Source organism: Mirounga leonina, unplaced genomic scaffold (assembly GCF_011800145.1).
Source record: "Mirounga leonina isolate KUSES-001 unplaced genomic scaffold, KU_Mleo_1.0 Mir_488, whole genome shotgun sequence".
NCBI lineage: Eukaryota > Metazoa > Chordata > Mammalia > Carnivora > Phocidae > Mirounga > Mirounga leonina.
The window spans coordinates 9,434,848-9,459,584 of NW_023270777.1; the positions used below are offsets into that span (position 1 = coordinate 9,434,848).

Below are 24,737 nucleotides of genomic sequence, written 5' to 3' on the forward strand. Positions count from 1 at the left end.
GGCATCCATGGAATTATTTCCATTTTTCTAAAATTATAATACGTATTCATCTATCTTTCTGTCTGTAAATATGCATAGAAAGAAGGCTAGCACTGAGTATACTGACAATGGCCATTTCCAAGTTAAGAGCATCTGGATGATTTTTACTTTCTTTTTATTTTTTACAAGTATGTATTATTAAAAATACATATGTACACAAATCTGACCATCTTATTCCTTTGTTCAATGTCTTTTAAAAAAATACTTATTTTTAATTTTTTAAAAAGATTTTATTTATTTATTTGAGAGAGAGAGACAGAGAGAGTATGAACGGGAGGGTAGGGTGGGGGAAAGGACAGAGGGAGAGGGAGAAGCAGACTCCCCACTGAGCAGGAAACCCAATGCGGAGCTCAATCCCAGGACCCTGGGATTATGACCTGAGCCAAAGGCAGATGCTTAACTGACTGAGCCACCCAGGTGCCCCTAATTTTCATTTTTTATTTTTTTTATTTTTATTATTATTTTTTATTTTTTAAAAAAGATTTTATTTATTTATTTGAGAGAGAATGAGATAGAGAAAGAGAGCATGAGAGGGGGGAGGGTGAGAGGGAGAAGCAGACTCCCCGCCTAGCAGGGAGCCCGATGCAGGACTCGATCCCCGGACTCCAGGATCAAGACCTGAGCCGAAGGCAGTCGCTTAACCAACTGAGCCACCCAGTCGCCCTATTTTTATTATTATTTTTAAAAATTTTATTTATTTATTTGACAGAGAGAGACACAGTGAGAGAGAGAGGGAACACAAGCAGGGGGAGTGGGAGAGGGAGAAGCGGGCTTCCCGCAGACCAGGGAGTCCGATGTGGGGCTCGATCCCAGGACCCTGAGATCATGACCTGAGCCAAAGGCAGATCCTTAATGACTGAGCCACCCAGGAGCCCCTAATTTTCATTTTTTAAAGATTTATTTATTTATCTTAGAGAGCAAGCAAGCAGGGGTGGGGTCGGGAGGGGCAGAGGGAGAGGGAGAGAGAAGCCCAAGCAGACTCCATGCTGATCATAGATCCCAACATGGGGTTCGATCCCAGGACTCTGAGGTCATGACTCCAGCCAAAACCAAGAGTCGGATGCTCAACCGCCTGCACCACCCTGGCGCCCCTTAAAGATTTTTTTTTAAGCAATCTCTATGCCCAGGGTGGGGCTTGAACCCACAACCCTAAGATCAAAAGTCACATGCTCCACCAACTGAGCCAGCCAGGTGCCTCTGTTTATGGTAGTTTTATTCATAATTGCCAAAACTTGGAAGCAACCAAGATGTCCCTCAGTAGGTGGATAGATAAACTGTGGTACATTTAGACAACAGAATATTACTCAGCACTAAAAAGAAATGAAATGAATTATCAAGACATGAAAAGACAAGAAAGAACCTTAAATGCGTATCACTAAGTGAAAGAAGCCAGTGAAAAGGCTACATATGGTATGATTCCAACTATATAACATTCTGGAAAAGGCAAAACTATGGAGACAGTAAAAAGATCAGTGGTTGCCAGAGGTCGGGTGGTAAGGATGAATAGGCAGAACACAGAAGATTTTTAGGGCAGTGAAAATAATCTGTATTATAATGATAGGTACATGTCATTGTACATTTGTCCAAACATATCGAATGTAAACACCAAAAGTGAACCCTAGTGTAAACTGTGGACTTTGGGTGATTATGACTTGTCAATGTAGGTTCATCCATTGTAACAAATGTATCACTTTGGTGAGTGATTATATTGATAATGAAGGAGGCTGTGTATGTGTGGGGTCAGGGGGTGTATGGGAAATTTTTGTACCTTCTTCTCAGTACTGTTGTGAGCCTAAAACTGCTCTACAAAAATAAAATCTTAAAAAAAGTTTATTTTAAATATAAAGGCTGAAAAAGATACACTTGGAAATAATATATTTTAAAATAAATCTAATGAGGGCGCCTGGGTGGCTCAGTTGGTTAAGCGACTGCCTTTGGCTCAGGTCATGATCCTGGAGTCCCAGGATCGAGTCCCGCATCGGGCTCCCTGCTCGGCAGGGAGTCTGCTTCTCCCTCTGACCCTCCCCCCTCTCATCCTCTCTCTATCTCATTCTCTCTCAGATGAATAAATAAAAATTAAAAAAAAAGATAAAAAAAATAAATCTAATGAAACTTTTGGGTTATAACTAATGTATGCTCATTATCAAAACTATGGAAAAATACAGGAAAGTGTAAACAAAGTATACACTGCTTTTTTTTTTTTTTTAAAGATTGTATTTATTTGTCAGAGTGAGAGAGAGTGCACACAAGCAGGGGGAGTGGCAGGTAGAAGGAAAAGCAGGCTCCCCTCTGAGCAAGGAGCCTGATGTGGGATTCAATCCCAGGCCCCTGGGATCATGAGCTGAGCCAATGGCAGACGCTTAACTGACTGAGCCACCCAGACGTCCCTATACACTGCTTTTTAAAACTGGATATTGTATTATGAACATCTTCTTGGGTTACTAAATATGCATTAGAAAATTATGGTTTAATGCTCTGAACCATGGCTATGTAATTGATCATACACTGCTACATTGAGATTGCTACCAATTTTTTAAAAAAGATTTTACTTATTTATTTGAGAGAGAGAGCAAGAGAGTGAGCGAGTGAGGGGTGGGGCAGAGGGAGAAGCCTGATTCTCCCAGGACCCTGAGATCACGACCTGAGCCAAAGGCAGACGCTTAATCGACGGAGCCACCCAGGCACTCCAGTTGCTACCAATTTATTGCTATTATAAATAGCGTTGTAATAAATATCCCAATATAGATTAACCTTGAATCCTATTTTAAAAAAAAGTTTCTTTATTTAAGTAATCTCCATACCCAACGTGGGGCTCGAACACATGACCTCATGTTCCTCCAACTGAGCCAGCCAGGCGCCCCACCTTGAATCCTATTTTTCTTAAAGATTTTATTTATTTATTTGAGAGAGAGAGAATGAGAACGAGCGGGGGGGGAGGGGCAGAGGGAGCAGGAGAAGTGGACTCCCTGCTGAGCAGGGAGCCTGATGCAGGGCTCTATCCCAGGGATCCCAGGACCCCGGGATCATGACCTAAGCCGAAGGCAGACACTTAACCAACTGAGCCACCCAGGTGCCCCTTGAATCCTGTTTTTATGGTATATTTGTAACCTCTAGACACAAAGGCAGGCTTTGTGAAGGCCGCCCCTCTCTGGTCCCACTTTACTTCTGTTGCATTGCTTCCCCCAGTCACATTACTTGAAGGCCCAGCCTCCCTTCAGTTCCTAGAATAATCTGCCTTTGAAGCAGGACTGAAACAGCTTTCGGTTTTCACATAATAGCTCCATATCGGCTAAGTCTACTTCAGTCTCCATCCTTGGTTTCTTTTCTAGGAAACATTGTTGTCCTTTGCGCCTTCTGGGAGGATGGGAGCCCCGACTTGCTCTTGCCAACTGGGCCTGGAACTGTGCCCTTGAGCCTCAGCCCGGTCACTTCTTTGTGTATCTGGAGAAAAGGACTGCAGGAGGCTTTATTTTAATCTCTTACAGTGAGAGGATGCTTGGTCAGATCTACTTTGGCAGCCAAGCATACGGCCTTTTTTTGCTTTTGTTTTTTTGTAGGGGAAAGACTCTTACTGGGTCTCAAGAGGAGAGGGGGTTTAATTACCAACATGACCCCAACAGTCCCAGACTTTGCTTTGTGGCTTCTCTTTCACTGTGTGATTTGTATGGATTTATTGGAAAACACAAAGACTTCCAGGAACTGCTAGTAAGCCAGACTCATTTATGTTTCCTAGTAGGTACTGGATTCTATTTCCCAGCTCAGCTAAAATTAGTCTGTAAAAAGTCTTGGGCTTGTTAATGCCAAACTGATGTGAAGACAAGCACTGGGAGAGATGAGATTTTTATTGTGCTGCAATCTTAGGACAAATGGAGCCAAATCTACAGGATGGCAAAATAAAGAGCTGTAGAAAAACCCTTCCAAACCAAAGTACTCATTTAGAACTTTCTAGAAAGTTAAAAATAACTACGCAAGGGGGCACCTGGGTGGCTCAGTTGTTAAGTGTCCGCCTTCGGCCCAGGTCATGATACCAGGGTCCTGGGATCGAGCCCTGCATTGGGCTCCCTGCTCCGCGGGAAGCCTGCTTCTCCCTCTCCCACTCCCCCTGCTTGTGTTCCCTCTCTCGCTGTGTCTCTCTCTGTCAAATAAATAAAATCTTAAAAAAAAAAAAAAAGAAAAAAAATAACTACGCAAGTCAGGGATCCAGACTGTTTTATTTAATTAAAGGAAGTGAAAACAATTTCCGTTAAGTCTCAGAGTCCCCATTGCTGGGTAAATGAAGAGAAAGTGAGGAGAGGGGGTCAGGATGTCCAGGCGTCACTCAGGTTCTTTTTTTTTTTTTTTTTAAGATTTTATTTATTTATTTTAGAGACAGAGCACAAGAGGGGGGAGCGGGAGAGGGAGAAGCAGACTCCCTGCTGAGCAGGGAGCCCGACGCGGGACTCGATCCCGGGACTCCAGGATCATGACCTGAGCCGAAGGCAGTCGCCCAACCAACTGAGCCACCCAGGTGCCCCAATCACTCAGGTTCTTTGAAAGCACACATTTACATGCTGGCTACAGGAAGAAAGTTTATGGTAGGGGTGGAGTCATTCATTTATTCGACAAACATGTATTGAGCAACTACTATGTATTGACTTTTTTTTTTTTTCTTTTAAAGATTTATTTATTTATTTATTTGACAGAGAGAGAGAGAGAGAGAGATAGCGAGGGCAGGAACACCAGCAGAGGGAGTAGGAGAGGGAGAAGAAGGCTTCCCACTGAGCAGGGAGCCCGATGTGGGGCTCAATCCCAGGACCCTAGGATCATGACCTGAGCCGAAGGCAGACGCTCAACAACTGAGACACCCAGGTGCCCCTGTACTGAGGGTTTTGATAGAGGTTGGGGATACAGAGGGGCTTACGGTATAGAGTAAAAAATTAGGGTGTATGCTAGGATATAATAGGACAATGAGACTGTAACAAAAGTGCCCACGAAAATCTAGGCAAATCAGGGATGGTGCTACAGAGTCTAAAATAACCCTTGAGCTAAGGTTTGAAGGCAAAATAGGAGTTTGCTAGAGGGACCAGGCAAGGGGTTAGGGAGTAAGGCTGCTAGAGGGAAGGGCTAGCATATGCAAAGGTGTGGATGCACAAGAAGGCACGGTACATTTGAGACCCTGCCTAAATATGGCACTGGACATAGATGGGGGTACTGGGCAGTCCTACCTACTTTTGTCATGGGAATAGATGTGATGTGGGTATGAGCAGGTGGTGGCTGATAAGGCCGAGCGGGGAGATCAGGATCAGACCATGGAAAGCTTTGAGACCTTGCAAGTCTTGCTAAACAAGAGGTCCTTGGGCCCCAAAGCACTTTGACAGGCATGGGTTGTAATTGGGGGGATCTGCTTTGTTTTATTCCATCACGATCAGGCCTATCTTGAATCCCCACCCTTTCAGGTCAGAGCACTTTGGAGCCATGTAGCTGACCTTCCTCTCAGTCACCCTCCAGAATGAGGCCCATGAGAACACCACAGTGTTTATAAAAAGGTTTAAAAGCATCGTTATAGGGCGCCTGGGTGGCTCAGTTGGTTAAGCGACTGCCTTCGGCTCAGGTCATGATCCCGGAGTCCCGGGATCGAGTCCCGCATCGGGCTCCCTGCTCGGCAGGGAGCCTGCTTCTCCCTCTGACCCTCCTCCCTCTCATGCTCTCTGTCTCTCATTCTCTCTCTCTCAAATAAATAAAATCTTAAAAAAAAAAAAAAAATTAGGGCGCCTGGGTGGCTCAGTTGGTTAAGCGACTGCCTTCAGCTCAGGTCATGATCCTGGAGTCCGGGGATCGAGTCCCACATCGGGCTCCCTGCTCGGCGGGGAGTCTGCTTCTCCCTCTGACCCTCCCCGCTCCCATGTGCTCTCTCTCTCCTCTCATCCTCTCTCTCAAAAAAAAAAAAAAAAAAATCTTTAAATAAAAAAAAAAGCATCGTTATATTTTCAAGGAACTCTAATCTATGCTTTTAATTTATCAAATCAAATCTTATCACAACGTACACAGAATCATTTCTAATTTAGCATTCACTTGTATGGATGGAAGCTGAGTAGAGAGGGAAGAATATTTTATTGGATATGTGGGGTAGTCTTTTTAAAAATATATATATAATTTAGAAATATAGGGTTTCTAAAAAAAAAATCAAACTGTACAGAATTCTGTAGAATTAAAAAGTGAAAGTATCCCTCTTCCCTGCCCCTATTAAGTAGCAGCTATTATTAACAAGTCTGGTATATATCTTTTTTTTTTTAAAGATTTTATTTATTATTTATTTGACAGAGAGAGAGCACAAGCAGGAGGATTGGCAAGTGGAGGGAGAGGGAGAAGCAGGCCTCCCGCTGAGCAAGGAGCCCGATGTGGGGCTCGATCCCAGGACCCCGGGATCATGACCCGAGCCGAAGGCAGGTGCCCAACGACTGAGCCACCCAGGCGCCCCTATCTTTTTTTTATTTTAAAGATTTATTCATTTATTTTAGAGAGAGAGAGCATGAGAGTCAGGGGCAGAGGGAGAGGGAGAGAGAATCTCAAGCAGACTCCATGCTGAGAATGGAGCCAGAAAGGCATGGATCTCAGGACCCTGCGATCACGACCTGAGCAGAAACCAAGAGTTGGAAGCTTAACCCACCTTGCCACCCAGGTGCCCCTAGTATGCATATTTTTAGAAATTATCTATGCATACAGAAATGTGTGTGTGTTTAGAGAGAGACAGACAGCACGAGCAATGGGAGAGGGGCAGAGAGAGAGGGAGAGAGAGAACCCTAAGCAGGTTCCACACCCAGTGCGGACCCTGACCCAGGGCTCAATCCCACAACCCTGTGATCATGACCTAAGCCGAAATCAAGAGTTGGTCGTTTAACCAACTGGGCCACCCAGGCGCCCCTGCATATATTTCTTGTTGTTTTGAAATATAAGACAAAATAATTCTATGGACTCTTCCAACATATTAAGAAGCACAAAAGCAACAAAAGACTAAATCTGTAGGTTGCATTTTCCAATTACATACAATTCCCCAGTACCCCAGAGAGGGTCTCTAATCTCCACTGTGGGCCTGAACTTCAGCATATGCACAGTGAGACAGCTTTGCACAAAAGCAGCAATGATCAATGTCATGCCAACACCTGCTAGTTAGCTCCGAAACCTTGAACTGTTCTTCTCTTTCTTCAACATCTACTAAGGTGTGTTGCCCGTTCCAGGTGTTTAATATGTATCTGTTAACAATATACAATTTAATATCATATGACTCAATAAATTAGCAGAATACCTATGGAGGTATTAAGAACTGGGTAAAGTCGCCAAAAGTATCCATTTAGTTGTCTAATGACTGAGATTATGCCTTCTTTTCTTGACAACTGAATATTTTTGCCTCTGTAAGTGATTAGGTGAGTGGTTTACTGGGGTGAGCTCTTCTGGCCAAATGTTTCCCTGAAACCAAGCAAGGAGGCTCAGAACAAGGGAAGAAAGAACTGAGCACACACAATGCCAATCAAATGTACTCTCCAAAACACACTGGTCACAAACAGGTGACCTACTTTCCTGCAAAAAGGCAGGAATCAATTCTGTCTTCCTTGCTGGTTTTGGGTTCTACCACTGCCATTTATTAAATGTGTTGACCTCGGAGAATTCTCTTAATCTCTCTTAGCTTCAGTTTCTTTGTGTGAAACAAATAAAGGATAATAAAACCCATCCTGTACAGTTAGCCAAAGCCTCAAATGAGATGGCCTTTGTGAAAGTATGTGTCAGGCATGGGGCAGATATAAGATAGGGTGGTTGAGACAGAGGCTCTGGATGCAGACTGCCTCAGTTTAAATACCAGCTCTAGCACTCACTAGCTGGATGACCTCAGGCAAATTATTCAACCTCTCACCAAACCACGGCTTCTTATCCACAGCATAGGAAAAATAATTGGATTATTTTGAGGAGTAAGTGAGATCATGTACTTAGCATGGTTTTGGGCACTGACAATAACGCTTACTACATATTGACCATTATCATGAGTGTAGGTCTTCCATACAACTTTCCTTTTCTCCTCCTCCCCCAATTCTTCTCTTCGACTCCTCTGAATAACCTAAAGTAGGATTCCAAAACTCTGCTTTTTCTGGGTTATGAAATGCGAGGCTGAAAGAATGAATAAAGATTGCAATTGCTAGGGACTGAATTGTATCCTCCCAAAATTCATGTGTCGAAGCCTTATCCTCTAATGTGACTGTATTTGGAGATTGGGTTTTTAGGAAGTAATTAAGGTTAAGTGAGGTCATAATCGTGGAGCCCTAATCCTGTAAGACTGGTAGCCTTGTAAGTAGAGAATGAGAGAGAAATTTCTTTCTCTCCTCTCCATGTAGGCATACAAAAGCAGTTAGCCATCTGCAAGCCAAGAAGGAAACCCTCTCCAGAAACTGATGCTGTTGGACCTTAATCTGGGACTTCCAGCCTCCAGAACTGTGAGATAATGAATTTCTATTGGTTAAGCCATGCAGGCTACGGTATTTGGTTATGGCAGCCTGAGCTAAGACACATGGTTTCCTTGAGTCTTCAAATTGGCTTCTCAAAGCGTTTACTTTTTTTTTTTTTTAAGATTTTATTTATTTATTTGACAGAGAGAGACACAGCGAGAGAGGGAACACAAGCAGGGGGAGTGGGAGAGGGAGAAGCAGGCCTCCCGCCGAGCAGGGAGCCTGCTGCGGGGCTCGATCCCAGGACCCTGGGATCATGACCTGAGCCGAAGGCAGACGCTTAACGACGGAGCCACCCAGGCGCCCCTCGAAGTGTTTACTTTTGACAAGTTGACTACCTCTCTACTGTAGCATTTCACAAGTAGGGGATATGTTGCTGAAGCTGCGTGATTTCAGAATACATACAAAAATTAATAAATTAAGATAGATGGTGAGAATGATGACCTTAATAACCAAGCTAAGATCTTTGGTTTGAGGGCAGTCTTCACCACTCAGACCTGGCCCTGAAGAAACATCCTGCGTTGCTGGGCAAAGCAGACACTGCACAGGAGGATGTCCACGTGTGCAAACACGGTGCCAGGGCACAAGCCCATTCATATTATTACTAATCTTAATAATGAGAAAAGAAATCGCAACATATACCAACGGAGTAAAAGGGAAGTACGTCATCTTTGAAACAAACAAACAAACAAGTGATTTCTTTCACAGATTTACTCAAAATCACGTATCTTTCAAGGTTTACCGAGGAGGAAGTTTACAAACAGAGAGTAAGTAACTTCTGTAGATGATGGTTAATAACCTGATAAAGCTGGGGCAGTTAGGGTAGTCTGGCTCTAGATCTGTGCTCTTGAAAGCATTACAGAACCAATTGACATAGACAGAGAAAAAATTCTCCCATGATGACCCCAGTAGTTTACCCTGAGCCAAATAAAATAGAGAATAAACTGAAACTTTTTTCTTTTTTTTAAGTTGATTTATTTTTTTAGTAATCTTCACACCCAATGTGGGGCTGGAACTCATAACTCTGAGATCAAGGGTTGCATGCTCTTCTGACTGAGCCAGCCAGGCACCCCTGAAATTTTTTTCTTATCTCTTTGTAGGGCACTGAAATGACAGGAGCCCCCAAATCTAACACAATGAAGGTGAGTTCCCAACAAAAATGCCTAACACAATGAAGAATATATATTTTTTAAGATTTTTATTTATTTATTTTAGAGGGAGAGAGAGAAAGAGCAGGGGGAAGGGCAGAGGGGAGGAGAGAGAAGAGAATCTCAAGCAGACTCTGTGCTGATCATGGAGTCCTACATGGGGCTCTGATCTCACCACCCTGAGATCAAGACCTAAGCCAAAACCAAGAGTCCGATGCTTAACCAACTGAGCCACCAGGCACCCCAAGAATATCTTTCATAACCGGCAGTCAACACAGTTAATACTAAAAATAGATGTGTTCTCAATCAAATCATTAATGCAGATCAAATTACCTGCTCTTACTAAAATTGTTTAACACAGTTTAAGAAATTCCACCCAAACTAATAAGAAGTGGTACATAAATAAGAGGCATTAATGGAAAAATGGAAGACTATATTAGTATTATTTGCAGATGATTTACCCATAACACTAAGAGAATCAAGTGAAATGTTGTTAGGTTCTTTAAAGAAGTTTCGTAAGTGTATGGATATAAAAGAAATATACATAAAAATCAGTAAATCCTCTCCACATCAGCAGTGAAGTCTTAAAAAATATATCAGAAAAAGTCTTATTCATAATAACAAAAAAATAAGATGAGCCACAATAACTTTAGTAAGAATGCTTTTGGTACCCAGATAAAAGAAACTACAAAAAGTCCTATCCTTTGTCTCAGTAATTCATCATCTAGGGATCTACCTAAGGAAAGGGTCAGAACTTCAAAGATTTATTATCAAATTTTAAAATACTTTAATATCGGGAACACTTAAATATTCAATAGCAGGAGAATGTTAATCAGGTTATAATACATCCTTGTGATCAAATCTTTAAGACCATTCTAAGGACTATTTAATGACTTGGGGAAATGCTAAAAATATTCTCTCATGAAAAAAAGAAGGATACAGAATTTTTTATAGCATCTGATGCTAATTTTGCTTAATATTGGGGTTCTTCTCTGAGTAGGGACTTCTCATTTGCTTCACAATTTTCTGAACTATCCCTATGCCCACTCCTCAGGTTATATGACACCAAATGCGTAATTCTCTTCCTCGTCATTTGTGGTTTTCTCTTCTTGCCTTGCCTGATCTCCATACTCTCTTATCGCCCCATTGATCCAAGGGCAACTGCATCCACTCCAATGGTTTTAATTTTTCTATATGCTAAGGATGTCTAATCTGTTCTTTCCCGTAACCCAATTCTCGCCTGTAAACTATGCCAGCTAATCTTTATCCACTTACATCTCTATGCCTGTAATTTCCATTATCCCAGATTTCTTCTGTTCTTGAAATCCTGCCACTTAAACCTCTTCAATAAGACTCGAATTCATCCCCTCATCTCCATCTTACCTGCTGCACTCTAAATTGAGACATTCTCCTTTTGCCAGGATAAATGCACGAGACTGATTGGCCTGTGTCCTAAACTCTTCAATCCATTCTATCATCAGAATCATCGGGGTGGGGGCGCCTGGGTGGCTCAGTTGTTAAGTGTCTGCCTTCGGCTCAGGTCATGATCCCGGGGTGCTGGGATCGAGCCCCACATCGGGCTCCCTGCTCGGCGGGAAGCCTGCTTCTCCCTCTCCTACTCCCCCTGCTTGTGTTCCCTCTCTCACTGTGTCTCTCTCTGTCAAATAAATAAAATCTTAAAAAAAAAAATCATCGGGGTGATCATTCTAAAACTTCATTTATTAATTATTTATTTATGGCAAAAGTGGTAGGGGGTAGAGAGGCAGAGGGAGAGTGAATCCTAAGCAGGCTCCATGCCCAGCGCAGAGCCCAACATAGGGCTTGATCTCATGACCCTGAGATCACGACCTGAACTGAAATCGAGTCCCTCAGTCAACTGACTGAGCCACCCAGGCGCCCCTAAAGTGATAATTCTAAAGCAAACAACTGATCATCTGTCTCCACTCTTGTTTCTGATTCTGTTGTGATGTCATGAAGGTTCAAACAGTAAGAGATACATGTCTGCCAGTGCTAATTTATTTACTGCTCATCTAAACTCTACTCCCCTCCACCCTTTTCTACTGTGGGAGGAAGCAGCTAATTAAAGCAGGTACTGAAATGAAAAAGGAAACCCAGGGAGAGTGACTCAGCTCATGGACAATGCGTGGAGACAATCTAAGCCTAACAATCCGTTGGATTTTTCTCAACAAAGTGGTCTTAATCAACTTAGAGCCATTTATAGTTTCTGCTCTTCCCCAGGCTCCACTGTGGATCTTCTAGAGGTGCTAGTAGTTTTCCAGGTATTACCCACAGAACCTGCTCTGTCTTTTTAGCCTGTTTTCCTTTTGTTTACGTCATCTGCTTAATATATCTTTTGTTCCTTGGTTTAGATTGGACACTTGAAATACATCTCCTTGCTCTGCGTCCTAAGCAGTCCTATAGCTAGGCCCCAGCCTAGGCCAGTCCCCTAGACCTTCACTAACCTAACCCAACAAAAACACAAGGCTAGGTGGGTTGTAAAGCATACAGGCTTTGTAAGACAGTGAGGCAAGGGCGCCTGGGTGGCTCAGATGGTTAAGCGTCTGCCTTCGGATCAGGTCATGATCCCAGAGTCCTGGGATCGAGTCCCACATCGGGCTCCCGGCTCAGTGGGGAGCCCGCTTCTCCCTCTGACCCTCTCCCCTCTCATGCTGTTTCTCTCTCGCTTGCTCTCTAAAAAATAAATAAAATCTTTAAAAAAAAAAAAAAAAGACAGTGAGGCAAAATGAGCATTTTTTCCTATCTATAGCCATTCCCAGCATTCTTCTGCTGAAATAGAGCACTCTTAAATAAATAAATAAATAAATAAATAAATAAATAAATAAATAAATAAAGCTGGTATCTAACAGCTACCATGGTTGGGATGTTGGTAGAGGGGGTGGTGGTGGTGATGATCCACGCAGGGCAGGAGACCTCAGAGAGTCTGTTGGCAACTCCTGGTTTTTCTCCACAATATAAAGAATATAGAGATGTGCCGAAGGAAAATACCCCCGTTCCTGGCAGGACACAGTTGTGTCTGCAGGGGACGCCTGCAACTGCTAATGCGGTCACCTTCTAACCGTGAGGGGAGAGATGTTGACATGATGGAAACAGCTGCACAGAGATATGGAAAGGACTTGGGTTTTTTTTTTTTTTTTTAAAGATTTTATTTATTTATTTGAGACAGAGAGAATGAGAGACAGAGAGCATGAGAGGGAGGAGGGTCAGAGGGAGAAGCAGACTCCCTGCCGAGCAGGGAGACCGATGTGGGACTCGATCCCGGGACTCCAGGATCATGACCTGAGCCGAAGGCAGTCGCTTAACCAACTGAGCCACCCAGGCGCCCAGGACTTGGGTTTTTGATGATGCTGTCGAGCCAACCTGGCGCCATCTTGCTTTCCGGGGGCTTCATATGCAGGAGGACACATTTACTGTTGAAGCTGCCTAAACGGATCCTAGCAGATTCAGACTCATTTGTAACTCATTAGATTCACCAAGCCTGCCTGGACTAGTAACTTCCTTCATCTAATAGTGTACTTGTTCTTTTTTTTTTTTTTTAAGATTTTATTTATTTATTTGGCACAGAGAGACACAGCGAGAGAGGGAACACAAGCAGGGGGAGTGGGAGAGGCAGAAGCAGGCTTCCCGCTGAGCAGGGAGCCTGACGCGGGACTCGATCCCAGGACGCTGGGATCGTGACCTGAGCCGAAGGCAGACGCTCAACGACGGAGCCACCCAGGTGCTCCTAATAGTGTACTTGTTCTAATCTTGTAAGGGTAAACAACAAAATCCGACTGGGACTTTGTTGAAATAATGTAGAAAGTAGGAATAAACAAATGGTGGGTGAAGGCAGCTTCTACTGCACTTCTTTCCTGTCCTTAACTGTGTATCTAGAATCTAGATAACAGAAACCACATACCAGATAAGCAAGCTTCATCTTTCTTATAAATTTCCCTTGTTATGTCCCAGAATTAAGGTCAACTGTTAAGTAAAGTTACCAGTTCATCTTAGAAATTGGTTAGTGTTTACCTACTTAATGGTAAACTATCCAAATGGGACTCATTTCCTGGACAAACAGAATCTGAAAATTATGATATAACTAGATACGGGTTATAGTAAAGATATAACTTATAACTTCTTCTCTAGTACTCCTGGCCTGTAAAAATAGCAGAGCAAATTTTGTTTTGTAGGAATGAGTTGAAAACATCAGCAAAATTACTACTTTGGCCTTTTATACATTTTGGGGGTGATTGTTTATTTCTTCTTTGCTTATACTTCAAGGAACTTGTGTCTTCATCATGTTATAAGTTGTGTTATCCCCTTCTTGCACATTACCCAATAACAGAAACGGAAAACCTTAAAAAAAGGAAGTAAGCACAGTTTATTTTATAATAAATCCCAAAAGCAATGTTGCTGGTAAGGAACAGATATTTAAGCCCAAAAGATAGTAATACAAACTCCAGTTGCTGTTATGTAGACCTCTGATTTTTTTTTTTTTAAGATTTTATTTATTTATTTTACAGAGAGAGAGAGCACAAGCAGGGGGATTGGGAGAGGGAGAAGCAGGCTCCCCGCTGAGCAGGAATTCCTATGCGGGCTCGATCCCAGAACCCTGGGATCATGACCTAAGCCAAAGGCAGATGCTTAACCCACTGAGCCACCCAGGTGCCCCTGAGTTTTCTTTTTTTTTTTTTTTAATTGAAGAGGCAGGTCAGTAACAATACATTAACATATATTTATATATGCCAGAAAATAATCAGAGAAAAGGTATGTGGTATGGTACTCAGAATTTTTTCTATTATAAAAATTTACAAACAAACAAAAAAGTTAAGAGAATAGTATAATCAACACTCATGTATCTTTCATCAATGTTCAAATTGTTAATATTTTACTATTTGGGCTTAATCTATATAGGTATGCATTTTTTTTTTTCTGAATCATTCTAAAGTAAATTACAGACATCATGATCAGTCATATTATATTTAGCCTTGGTTTCAATATCTGCTTTTCTTTTTTTTTCTTTTTTTAAAGATTTTATTTATTTATTTGACAGAGAGAGAGACAGTGAGAGCAGGAACACAAGCAGGGGCAGTGGGAGAGGGAGAAGCAGGCTTCCCGCTGAGCAGGGAGCCCGATGTGGGACTCGATCCCAGGACCCTGGGATCATGACCTGAGCTGAAGGCAGACGCTTAACGACTGAGCCACCCAGGTGCCCTCAATATCTGCTTTTCAAGCATTTTTTTCATTCATGTTTTATAAAATCCTTAAACAAGATTTAAAAAGAGAATAATTATGTTCATGTTGTTAGAAAGCAAGACTTACGGTGTAAGAGAAAAGAGATTTGATGTAAAAGTCAAATGTATTAAACAAAACCCTTGAAATATTAACTCTACATTGTAAGCATTAGTATTCCTGATATCTTTTTCCTTAAAAAAATACATATTTACTAGCTCTGTCCACTATGAAGGTCAAGTAACAATAGGAAATAATAACACTGTAGCAATACACACTCCTAGTAACTCTAATTATGGTCTCTAAACACCACACCCTACCAAGAGAAACCAAAGCTCGTTAGAGGGATGGCTGATGCCAGGACTGGGGCAAGAAAGCATACAAGAAGGCACTGGGAAATCTCGTTGTCCTTGACAGCAAGCAAATCTTACACAACTAAAGAGACCATGCCAAAAGGACATAGGAGCTAACATTAAGAGGCTCAATAGCCAAAGACGAGACAATTGGAGAATCAAAGAATACGACCGAAACGGAAACCCTGAATACATAAAAACACATAGGTACCCGATGAAATAAAAAAGTGCCCTCCCCATCCAAGCCACAAACAATGGATTACTGCTGGAGGTATGTAGGGCATTGACTCCTTATTCTGAAAATGGCAATTAAAGAATTAAGCATTTAGGGGCGCCTGGGTGGCTCAGTCAGTTAAGCATCTGCCTTGGGCTCTGGTAATGACCCTGGTGGCCTGGGATCCAGCCCTGAGTCAGCCTCCCTGCTCAGCGGAGAGTCTGCTTCTCCCTCTGCCCCTCCCCCTGAGCATGTTCCCTCTCCTTCTCCCTCTTTCTCGAATAAATAAATAAAATCTTAAAAAAAGAAAGAATTAAGCATTTATCCAGTCTATTCAGATCAAATTATATACTAGGGTAACTAAATAGCCCCAGCTGATAAAATTTTGCTTTGCAGAAGAATTACAGCTAATACATTTAGAATGCAGGAGACATTTAGAAACTCAGCATTTGGCTATTTCTAGTTAAAACCAATGATTCAGGCAATCATGAAAGCATTACATGAAAGGTGGGTGTGGGTCTTTAAAATGAAAGGAGCAGCCGTTGCCGTGTGAATTCACTATCAATGGTAGAATCATTAGAAAGCAAGGCAATCGGATAGCATGTGGTCCCCTGAAAGGATTCAATATGAAGTACACAGTACAATTTATAGCGGTATTCGCACCCCTGAAAGTTACAGCTAAGTTCTAGTTTGCAAGAAATATGAATGATAGAAGAACAACTTAATACCATGAGGAGGCAGGCAAGACAAATCCAGAATGCATGACATTCTATACAACAACTAAGTTTTTTCAACAAAGACAACGTGGGGGAGGGAGGGAGGAGCAATGAAGTGCAGGATGTGAACCAACTATAGGGTGTGGACTCGTTTAGGCCCCGACTTGAACAAACCAACTATAAAAACAGTTTTGAGCTACTTGGAGAAATGTCAGTATGGACTGGGTGTTGGAGGACACCAACATTAATTAATTACTAATTAAGTATTAACTTTGTTGGATGCGATGATAATGGCATTGTGACCATAGGAAAGAATGTCTATCTTCTTAAGAGACGTCTATCTAACCATGCAGGGGTGAAACAACCTGATGACTAGATTTTCTTTAGAAGTGCTTCGCACACACAAAATATGGGAAGTGGGGGTAGATGAAGCAAATATAAAAAAGGCTTGATAATTACTGGGCTTCGGTAACAGGCATCTGGGGGTTCATGACACAGTTCTTTATACTATTGTGTATTTTTTGAAATTTTTGTAACAGTGTTTTTAAAGATTAAAAGAGAAGTAACTATCTTCAGAGACAGAATCTGAACAGAAGTTGAAAACATTTATTTGCATTACACTGTCATTTAAAAACAAATGTGGAACTATTTTAAGTAGACTTCTCAAATAAGATGGTCTTACCCACCCACATTAGTTTTTGGTGTCTTTTGAGTGTACCACTGTGGATTTATTGCCAAAGAAGTTCTACATTTTTGAAGGAAAAATTACCTGTTGTCAATAATCATTATACTGGAGGATGGAATCCCCAAAACATCACAGCTCTGCAAAAGTTCTTTCTTACGCACCTCCCCTTGATTGTAGTAATCTCCTGAAGATAACAAATACACAGTGGTAGATTTCTTTAATAGTGGAAATCTATCAGTTTACTCATTCTTTTTTTTTTTTAAAGATTTTATTTATTTATTTATTTATTTATTTATTTATTTATTTATTTATTTATTTGACAGAGAGAGACACAGCAAGAGAGGGAGCACAAGCAGGGGTAAGTGGGAGAGGGAGAAGCAGACTCCCCGCCAAGCAGGGAGCCCGATGCGGGGCTCGATCCCAGCACCCTGGGATCACGACCTGAGCCGAAGGCAGACCCTTAATGGGGTGAGCCACCCAGGCGCCCCCAGTTTACTCATTATTATCTCATCTTGTTCCCTAAGGGACTTAAGCCACCTGAAAAATTTGTGGTTATGATGAAAGGCTGAAGGAAATATTACTCACTCCTGTGAGATGACTGACATCAGCCCAGTCTTTAGAATCATCACCATTTAAGCCTCCCTATCTCTGTATCTATCTGTCTGTCCCTCTGTCTGTCTGTCTGCATTTCCGTAGCATGCTACAAGCAGTACTGCATATTGCCAAGACCACTGGCTTTGGAGGTAAGCAGATTTAAGATTGCCTCTTCTATAACTGCCCAGACAGAATAAAGAATAAGTCAGGTACCTGGGCACACTATTAATTTGGGCTCTTTTAATTGATAGTCCTCAAAAATCTGTTGAACGTTTATTTAAAGAAGAGGCTCTTACTCCTGAGTATTACAGGAAAATGTGTCCCTGGGGGATCTTGACCACATCGGTGCCCCAAATAGCTTATATATCCTTTCTTTTCCCAACACATATATTCTGTTTCCTAAGAACGGTTCTGCTAAGTACAGCTTCTCTGTATCCTTACAAATAATATACGGTGAAGATTTAGTACCACTTAAACTGCACTTATGAGCAACTGTCTAGCTAATGCACCCCTTAATTCAACTCTCCAGCAGATAATTGCATGTGTAATGTGTGCTAGTTACTTAACTTTCCCGAGCCACAGGTCTTCCACCTGTAAAGTGAAGATGATGACCATCTCCTACGGCTTTCCTGAGGATTACATGAGGCAATACATATCCACCCAGTTCAGTACACAGTGTTTTCTCTTTCCTCGACTTCTTTAACTTTACCTTCCCCCTCCTCTGCTTCATTTCTTCCTGAATTACAATCCATTTTCATTGTCTTGACCAAATGGCATCCCCTCTGGGAAGTCTCCCATTTCTTCTGGCAAGGAATCATTTCCAGTATTCTGCTCAGATGTATGAATGTTTCTCCATGATCAGATTATGAATTCCTAAATGTCATTGACCTTAAAAGTCACAGTCTCCTTCAACTTTGTATCATCCTGGTGTCCAGCACACTTCACCCACTCATGAAGTACTGAACCAAGAGGGGCTTCCTTTACTGGCCAGATAACCCAGACAAAAACCGTTCTGCAAGACCTTTCAACTTTGGTGGGAGTTACTCTAGTGCTAGTTGTGAACTGTTTGAGCCCAGAAAGGAGACAAGTCATTACATTGTATCCAACAAAGGGACTAACCCTAAAAAAGACTCCACAGATAATAGCTTAGTTTCGTATTGTTCTCATCACAATATTTTACTTTTTTTTTTTTAAGTCAGATGGAAACTATAGTCAGTTTTATGATGGCTATTATATTTTAGGTTCCTCTCAAATCCATACACATACCCTCTCCTATTTCACCTCAAGGTTATTTGATCTTTGGTGAAAAAGAGTCTAATGGGGGGAGCCTGGGTGGCTCAGTCTAAGCGTCTGCCTTCGGCTCAGGTCATGATCCTGGGGTTCTGGGATCGAGCCCCACATCGGGCTCCCTGCTCCGCGGGAAGCCTGCTTCTCCCTCTCCCACTCCCCCTGCTTGTGTTCCCTCTCTTGCTGTGTCTCTCTCTGTCAAATAAATAAATAAAATCTTAAAAAAAAAAAAAGTCTAATGAACACTTCCTAAGTCCAGAGGCTGTGCACATCAGACTCTGATTATGATTCTGAGGAACTACTTAGAATGGAGGCTAGTGAGTTTATGGAGCTGGTTTTATGACTTTGTGTTTGAATTAAGGAACTTAAAATAGTTTAGGGAGTTGAAGTCAGAGACCATTTTAAAAATTTTCCCTAAGCTTGGTGAACATGTAAGCACTTCAGCAGAATGTGTCTGAGATCCTTCAGCAGCCCTTAATGACATACTCTAGAACTGTGTCCAACTAGGGTAGGTGTACTCTGGGATGCACAAGATTATCTGTTGGGGTGAGAAAAAGCTTTAGAACTTTTCCTCTTAATTTGTATACCGTGTCCTTTATATGTCAACGTTTGTTAATGTTTTATAATGTTCACACCAGTTCAATGGGCCATGTACTTAATACAATTATAAATAAGTATATATATATATATATGTATATATACACACACACACACACACATATAATGGGAGTATATTTTCAAAAGTTTTTACCAATAGGAGGGGTGCCTGCATGGCTCAGTCTGACTCTTGATTTCAGCTCAGGTTGTGATCTCAGGGTTGTGAGATCAAGCCCTGCCACGGGCTTCATGCTGGGTGTGAAGCGTGCTTTTGGGATTCTCTCTCTACCCTCTCCCTCTGACCCAACCCCCTTAAAAAAACAAAACAAAACAAAACAGGGACCAGTGAAGTGGCCCAGAGATTAGTGACAGCAAGAGGTAACTACCAACCCTAGGATGGACAGATAAAAGGAGTAGGCAGTGTTACTAGAAGCCAAAGGCCTCAGTCCCCCAATGGAAGTTGAAACCAAAAGACCTAGACTCTCTTCCATTAGTATGAACCCAGTTGGAGAAATCATGATTTAAAAACGAAACTAGAATTAAAAATTGGTCAAATGACGGGACGCCTGGGTGGCTCAGTCGGTTAAGTGGCTGCCTTCGGCTCAGGTCATGATCCCAAGGTCCTGGGATTGAGCCCCGCATCGGGCTCTCTGCTCAGCAGGGAGCCTGCTTCTCCCTCTCCCTCTGCCTGCTCTGCCTACTTGTGTTCTCTCTCTCAAATAAATAAATAAATAAAAATTTAAAAAAATTGCTCAAATTACTTGAACAGACATTTCTCCAAAGACAGATGGGTAATAAACACTTGAAAAGATGCTCAATATCATTAGCCATTAGGGAAATCAAGGCAAAACCACAACGAGGTAACATTTTACACCCACTAGGACGGCTACAGCAAAAACAAAAACAAAAAAAACAGGGGCACCTGCTTGGCTCAGTCAGTGGAGCGTGCGACTCTTGATCTCGGCGTTGTGAGTTCAAGCCCCCTGCCGGGTGTACAGATTACTTAAAAATAAAATCTAGGGGCGCCTGGGTGGCTCAGTTGGTTGGGTCATGGTCCCAGGGTCCTGGGATTGAGCCCCGCATCGGGCTCCCTGCTCGGCGGGAAGCCTGCTTCTCCCTCTCCCACTCCCCCTGCTTGTGTTCCCTCTCTCGCTGTCTCTGTCAATTAAATAAATAAAATCTTTAAAAAAATAAATAAAATCTAAAAACAAAACAAAAAGCCATCACCATGACATGGGCTTTAACGATATAAAAAAAATCACACAAAAAATTACAGGTGTAGGTGAGGATGTGGGGAAATTGGAACCCTTGTGCATTGTTGGTGGGAACATAAAATGGTAAAGCTGCTGTGGAAAACAGTTTGGTTTGAGATGCCTCAAAAATTTAAACATAGAATTAACATATAACTCAGCAATTCTACTCCTATATATATACTCAAAAAACCCCTGAAAACAGGGACTCAAACAGATACTTGTATACCTGCGTTCCTAGCAGCGTTATTCACAATAGCCAAAAAAGGGAAACAACCCAGGTATCCAGATAAGCAAAATGTCATATATATATAATGGGGTATTATTCAGTCTTAAAAAGGAATGAAATTTTGATATATGCTATAACATGGATGAACTTTGAAAACATTATGCTAATTAAAGTAAGGCAGACATAAGGGGCACCTGGGTGGCTCAGTTGGTTAAGCGTCTGCCTTTGGCTCAGGTCATGGTTCTGGAGTCCCAGGATCGAGCCCCATGTTGGGCTCCCTGCTCAGCAGAGATTCTGCCCCTCCCCTCGCCCAGTTCGTGCTCTCTCTCTTGCTCACTCTCTCTCAAATAAATGAATAAAATCTTAAAAAAAAAGTAAGCCAGACATAAAAGGACAATTATTGCATGATTCTACTTATATGAAGTACCTAGGATAATCAAATTATTCTAGAGACACAGAGTACGACAGTGGCAGCCAGGGGCTGGGGAGAGGAAGAAATGGGGAGTTATTGCTTAATATGTGGAATTCTGCTTGGGAAGATGAAAAAGTTCTGGAAACAGATAGTGGTGATGGTTACACAATATTGTGAATGTACTTAATGCCACTCCCTGAATACTTAAAAATGGCTAAAATGGTAAATTTTGTTATGTATATTTTTCCACAATAAAAAATTAGATTTGCACTGAATAAAAATCTTTCAATCATTAGCTATCACTGTAAAACAGAAATTACTTTTTTTTAAAGATTTACTTATTTATTTTATTTTATTTTTAAATTTTATTTATTTATTTGAGAGAGAGAGCATGAGACGGGGGAGGGTCAGAGGGAGAAGCAGACTCCCTGCCGAGCAGGGAGCCCAACGTGGGACTCGATCCTGGGACTCCAGGATCATGACCTGAGCCGAAGGCAGTCGCTTAACCAACTGAGCCACCCAGGCGCCCCTACTTATTTATTTTAGAGAGGAAGAGCAAGAGCAGGAGGGGCAGAGGGAGAGGGAGAGGAAATCCCAAGCTGACTCTGCGCTGAACTCGGAGCCCGTCACGGAGTCCAATCTCGCAAGCCTGAGATCATGACCCTGAGATTAGGACCTGAGCTGAAGCCAAGAGCTGGAGTCTTAACCGACTGTGCCACCCAGGTGCCCCAGAAATTATGTCTTTAAAACTGGTAGAGGGGAGCCTGGGCTGGCTCAGGCTGTGGAGCATGCAAGTCTTGATCTCGGGGTTGTGAGTTCAAGCCCCATGTTCAGTGTGGATTACTTAAAAATAAAATCTTAAAAAAACAAAACAAAATTGGTAGAACAAGTTTTTAAAAGCTCATTTAAAAAAAAACTGAGCATGTATCTATGCAGGCAAGATCAAGGAACACTGCCATTTGCTATTATCAACCAATATACTCATGCTTGTAAGTAGTGTATTTTTTTTTTTTAATTGAAATATAGCTGATACACGATGTTACTTAGTTTCAGGCAAAGTAAGTACTGTATTTCCTTATCATTCCTAGAAGGAGTGCATTAATAATGACTTTTTTACTAAGGGAAATATTACTTTTTGTTAGTTTTTCTGATCTGTGATTTACAGAGATTGTTATTAACAGGGCAAACATATGGGGAACTGTCTTTTTCTGAATATTCGGGCATATTTGTATCAGATGGAACGATAACTATGTACTGCCTGAGAACAGTGTCTAATTCACCACAGGGAGCAGTTGTAACAAGTATTTCCAATACTAAGCTCTTCAGAATGTATTGTTTTGTTGATTATTCCCATTCTATAGTTCTGAGTTCTACTGCATTTTCCTTCTCTTTCACACTTGCGTCTTTCCTTTTCACTATTCATAGCAATCTTTGTCACTGTGGGACTTCTCTTTGGTCTCTGACTTGATCTTCTTCCCTGATGTTTACTAGCATTTCTTTTATGATTTCTCATAGTTTAAGCAAGTCCTTTATTTTTAGACTTAAAATTCTAACTTATTAAGTAAATAAAAGCTCTGAAAAGTGTGTAGCATTCTTTAGTTGGGTAAATACTCAGCAAGACATAAACATTTTTACAGACACTTATACACTGCTAGGTTCAGAATAGGGGTTGTATAGAAAGTTGCCTGGCATATAAATTCTAAGCTTAATTATAAAAAAGAAGGTAAGTAAATATATATTAAGAAATATATAAATGGGCGCCTGGCTGGCTCAGTTGGTTAAGCGACTGCCTTTGGCTCAGGTCATGATCCTGGAGTACCAGGATTGAGTCCCACATCGGGCTCCCCGCTCAGTGGGGAGTCTGCTTCTCCCTCTGACCCTCTCCCCTCTCATGCTCTCTCTCACTCTCTCTCTCAAATAAATAAAATCTTTAAAAAAAAAAAGAAATATATAAAATGCTCATAAACAGCTAACCTATCAGTTTACCCATCAGTATCAACAGTTATGAATAAGTATTGTTTTCAGTTAGTCCTTGGATGCCTATGTATTCTTTGGTTGACATAATCATATGGAAGTCCTATCAAACTAAACCTTAGGGAAAAGCACTTATTTTATTTATATATATGTATATTATGCATACAAATATGAAATTTTAATTTATTTTTATAAATTAGGACCGGAAATATATGTAACCTTTGTGTCATGTTCTGAAGTTTCCGTAACTCCCTTAAAGAAATAGATTTCAAGTTTTATTTTATTTTTTAAATTATTTTTTGTTTGATTTATTTTTATTATTATTATTTTTAAAGATTTTATTTATTTATTTGACAGAGAGAGACACAGCGAGAGAGGGAACACAAGCAGGGGGAGTGGGAGAGGGAGAAGCAGGCTTCCTGCTGAGCAGGGAGCCCGATGCAGGACTTGATCCCAGGACCCTGGGATCATGACCTGAGCCAAAGGCAGACACTTAACGCCTGAGCCACCCAGGCCCTCCCTTTTTGATTTTTATTGAGATGTAATTGATGTGTAACAGTTTCAGGTATACACAGAATTCATATTTTTATTTATTTTTTGTTTTTTATATTTTTAAAAGATTTCATTTATTTGAGAGAGAGTGAGAGAGAGCACGAGAGCGGGGTGAGGGGCAGAGAGAGAAGCAGACTCCCCACCGAGCAGGGAGTCTGATGCAGGGCTCGATCCCAGCACTCTGAGACCGTGACCTGAGCCGAAGGCAGATGCTCAACCGACTGAGCCACCCAGGTGCCCCAGAATTCATATTTTTAAATATTACAAATTTATTCTATTCTCAACAGCATACAGTTAATATTTAAGATCATACTTTTTTAGAAGTCCCAAATGTATCGGATCAGAAAGAAAAAAGTTAAATGAGACTAACTTCTTGAGGCTGGATTGAAATATAGCTCAATGAGGAAAATGGTGAAGAATTATTCATGGTTAAAAAGCAATATTAAAAATATCCCGCTAAGTTCTGTTTTAGGAAGTAAGGTGGATCAGATGTCTGGAGAGACCTTCTTAGCATAGAATATCTGAACATGTGAAATAAAAGGCAAACATGTTTTAGAATGCATGGCTGGGGGGCACCTGGGTGGCTCAGTTGGTTAAGCATCAGTCTTTGGCTCAGGTCATGATCCCAGAGTCCTGGGATCCACCCCCGCGTCAGGCTTCCTGCGCAACAGAGAGTCTGCTTCTCTCTCTCTCTCTCCCTCTGCCTCTCCCCACCGCTTGTTCTCTCTCTCAAATAAATAAATAAAATGTTAAAAAAAAAGAAAAGAATGTATGGCTGAATTAGCAGGAAAGTAAGGGCTCTCTTTGGAGGTCTTAAATAGGTAGCACAAATCCAGACAGGTAGAGGGCACCTGAAGCCAGGGCACCTGTGCCTGGTGGCCTAAAGTTGGGGGAGGAGGAAATAAAGGTTGGGCACAAATAAGGAGACCTCTACACGAAGATAGGACCTTCAAGAGGCACTATCTACAGCAGGGGAACAAGGAGAAA

General features: G+C 41.7%; 1 protein-coding gene across 6 annotated transcripts in view; it reads right to left on the reverse strand.

The window, feature by feature from the left end:
• The window catches only part of PIGL (phosphatidylinositol glycan anchor biosynthesis class L), a 92,024-nt gene that overhangs the window by 59,944 nt on the left and 7,343 nt on the right, over positions 1-24,737 (reverse strand). For all 6 annotated transcript variants that reach the window (XM_034989679.1, XM_034989678.1, XM_034989677.1 and 3 more), the window contains exon 2: positions 16,940-17,039. In XM_034989679.1, the coding sequence (XP_034845570.1) occupies positions 16,940-17,039 (100 nt within the window). The remainder of the gene's footprint in view (positions 1-16,939; positions 17,040-24,737) is intronic.